Genomic DNA, 2,500 nt, shown 5'->3' with positions numbered 1-2,500 from the left:
CCCACACTCCAAAGACATGTAGAATGGGGTCAGGTTCATTGGAGACTCTAAATTGACCGTAGGTGTGAATGTGAGAGTGAATGGTTGTTTGTCTCTGTATGTGGCCCTGCGATAGGCTGGCGACCTGTCCAGGGTGAACCCCGCCTCTCGCCCAATGTTAGCTGGGATTGGCTCCAGCGACCCCCCGCGACCCTTAAATGGATAAAGCGGTAGACGATGAATGAATGAATGATAAATATATTTAATACTAAACTAAATAAATAACTGGAATAATTTTCATCATGACAGAGTGAGTTCACGCCCAAGGTTTTGTCGGGTCTCTGATTTCATTGTCAGCTGCTTCTGACACTTATTAACAGATGTGAGGACTCAGGTTAGAGCTGAGTCATGAATCTGATGAATCTGAAAAATGACCTGTGGCTCTGCGTCCGCTTGAGAAGACTTGAATATCCAGGTGTTAAAAAAAGATAAAACTCGCCACTTTTCCGAACGACTCTTTTACACTTTCCATCACTCCAGCGACAGTGAAGGTGAGTTTGTCACCTCATCAAAAAATATTTGGCTCCGACCGACTGACTGATTAGGAAAAACACAATTGTGCCAGACGACACCTGAGAAAAAACTGCTTTAAAGTCTTATAACATTAACTAACAAATACAAATTGACCCATATTGCTATTACAAAGGTCAAATATTGACCTTCACGCTCAACGTGTCAAGTGCAGACTTTTGCTTTAACCGCATTCATTTTCACCGGTTAATAATTTACACCTGCAATATAATTTCAGGACTTGGCTTTGCTCCATCTCTTTCTAATATTACTGGGAGTTTTTTATACCAAGACTAAAAAATATATATAAGAATTACCCTTAAAAAAATACTCCAACAAGTTAAGTTAAGTTTTTTTGTCAACAAATCCCATAAAAAGACCAAAACCAACGATGTCCCTCGATATTGTCCGACTCAAATCGGATGTGAACCTTTCAAATATACAGGTTTTTGTTTTTCTTCAAACTGGCTCCATCGTTCCCTGAATGAGCCGGAAGACTTTAATCAAACGCCACTTAACGGTGTATTTGTCGGGGACCATGTTCACCGGCAGACTGACACAGATTCGTCGCCCCCGTCCTAGTGAGTATTTCCACCGGGAACTCACAGTGCGAGTGTCCGCGGTAATGTTTTTAATTATGATAATGGTGCTGCATGACGGACAGGAATTAGATGCACAACGTTTTTCCTTCGGTGGGATCTGTTGACGGCTTGATGAACACGACGACTCTACTTTAAGATCCCCAACAGACACTCCGCGGTGTGCCTCCGACACCTCCGTCTATGTAAACGAAATCCCTCCGAATTTGCTCGTGGGCAAACATTGCCTCAAAGAATCTGCGATGTGGACAAAGTCCTTTGCGTCCTTATCCTTTCCCGCGGGGGGCATGTGCACTGAAATATTGCGAGGCTTTTTTATTGACATTCCCTCGGCAGCCGATAAGCGTCTCCTCTCCGCATCGTAGTGAAACACCAGCAGACTGACTGTTGTCGGATGTTTTTTCCCCCCTAACTAGGGCAGCGACGTGTCACACGCCTTCTAGCACAGGGAACACGGAGTGAAATCAAAGTCCTTTGTCTCTCTGCCCAATCTTTTTTTCTTTCTTGATCCCCCGCGCAGGGCACGGCAGCCAATGGGCCAAAGGTTGTGCAGCAGGAAACGATACAGCCCGCGGAAGCGCGCTCTCTTACTCGTAATGGAATCCGATGTCGTGGTTTCCGACCAGCACGACCAGTTCTGTGTCCGCCGAGTGTCTGAACATCCTGTGGAAGCGGCGCACGTCGTCCTCCCAGTGCTGCGGAGACACGACAACACAACACGGAGCACGGCTGAGGCAGCTTTTCAAGGACGTGAAGACGAAGGAAGAAATGAAAAGAATAATAGCCATAATCACAATGATGACAGTAATAAGACCTGCACACATGGGGGGGGGGGGGGTTTACATGGTGCTTCTTCCCAAACTGAGTCACCGACGCTGCTTTTAATCAGCGCTGAAACGATTACTTGATCATTCTTTCATTGTTAAATTGCATCAATCATGAGAACGAAAAGAGCCACATCGGTTGCAGCATTTTCTCGGTTCGAGCCGTTCCTCTCGCAACGACAACAACAACAAAACAAAGTCCACAGAGTAGAAATCAGATAAAATGCCACAAAAAATAACAAGTGTGAAAATGAATGAGGAAGCCGCGGGGGGGGGGGGGGGGGGGGGGGGAGATTAAACAGTCTGCAGTCTGTTTCCTTTTGTTCCCCCCATTTTTTTGTTGCCCGTGTCTGACTTGATGGATATCCAGTCATGGATGTGTGAGGATTTCTTTTTCTTCCTCCTAAAGCGGAGTGGATGGAGACCACGGAGGGCTGAGAGGCTGCAGGCTGCAGCTGCTGCTGCTGCTGCTGTTGTTTGTTGTTGTTGTTGACGACGACGACGACGACTGTGTTTTCCATAAATCCT

At 46.1% G+C, this 2,500-nt stretch overlaps 1 protein-coding gene across 3 annotated transcripts in view; it reads right to left on the bottom strand.

The window, feature by feature from the left end:
- mppe1 (metallophosphoesterase 1) overlaps positions 1-2,500 on the bottom strand; it is an 11,648-nt gene that overhangs the window by 6,992 nt on the left and 2,156 nt on the right. For all 3 annotated transcript variants that reach the window (XM_047331837.1, XM_047331836.1, XM_035635772.2), the window contains one exon: positions 1,740-1,843. In XM_047331837.1, coding sequence (XP_047187793.1) covers positions 1,740-1,843 — 104 coding nt within the window. The remainder of the gene's footprint in view (positions 1-1,739; positions 1,844-2,500) is intronic.

This window comes from Scophthalmus maximus, chromosome 5 (genome assembly GCF_022379125.1).
Source record: "Scophthalmus maximus strain ysfricsl-2021 chromosome 5, ASM2237912v1, whole genome shotgun sequence".
NCBI classification, from domain to species: Eukaryota; Metazoa; Chordata; class Actinopteri; order Pleuronectiformes; family Scophthalmidae; genus Scophthalmus; species Scophthalmus maximus.
The sequence above is the reverse complement of the archived record's forward strand: the minus strand, read 5'-3'. Positions and strand labels throughout refer to the sequence as shown.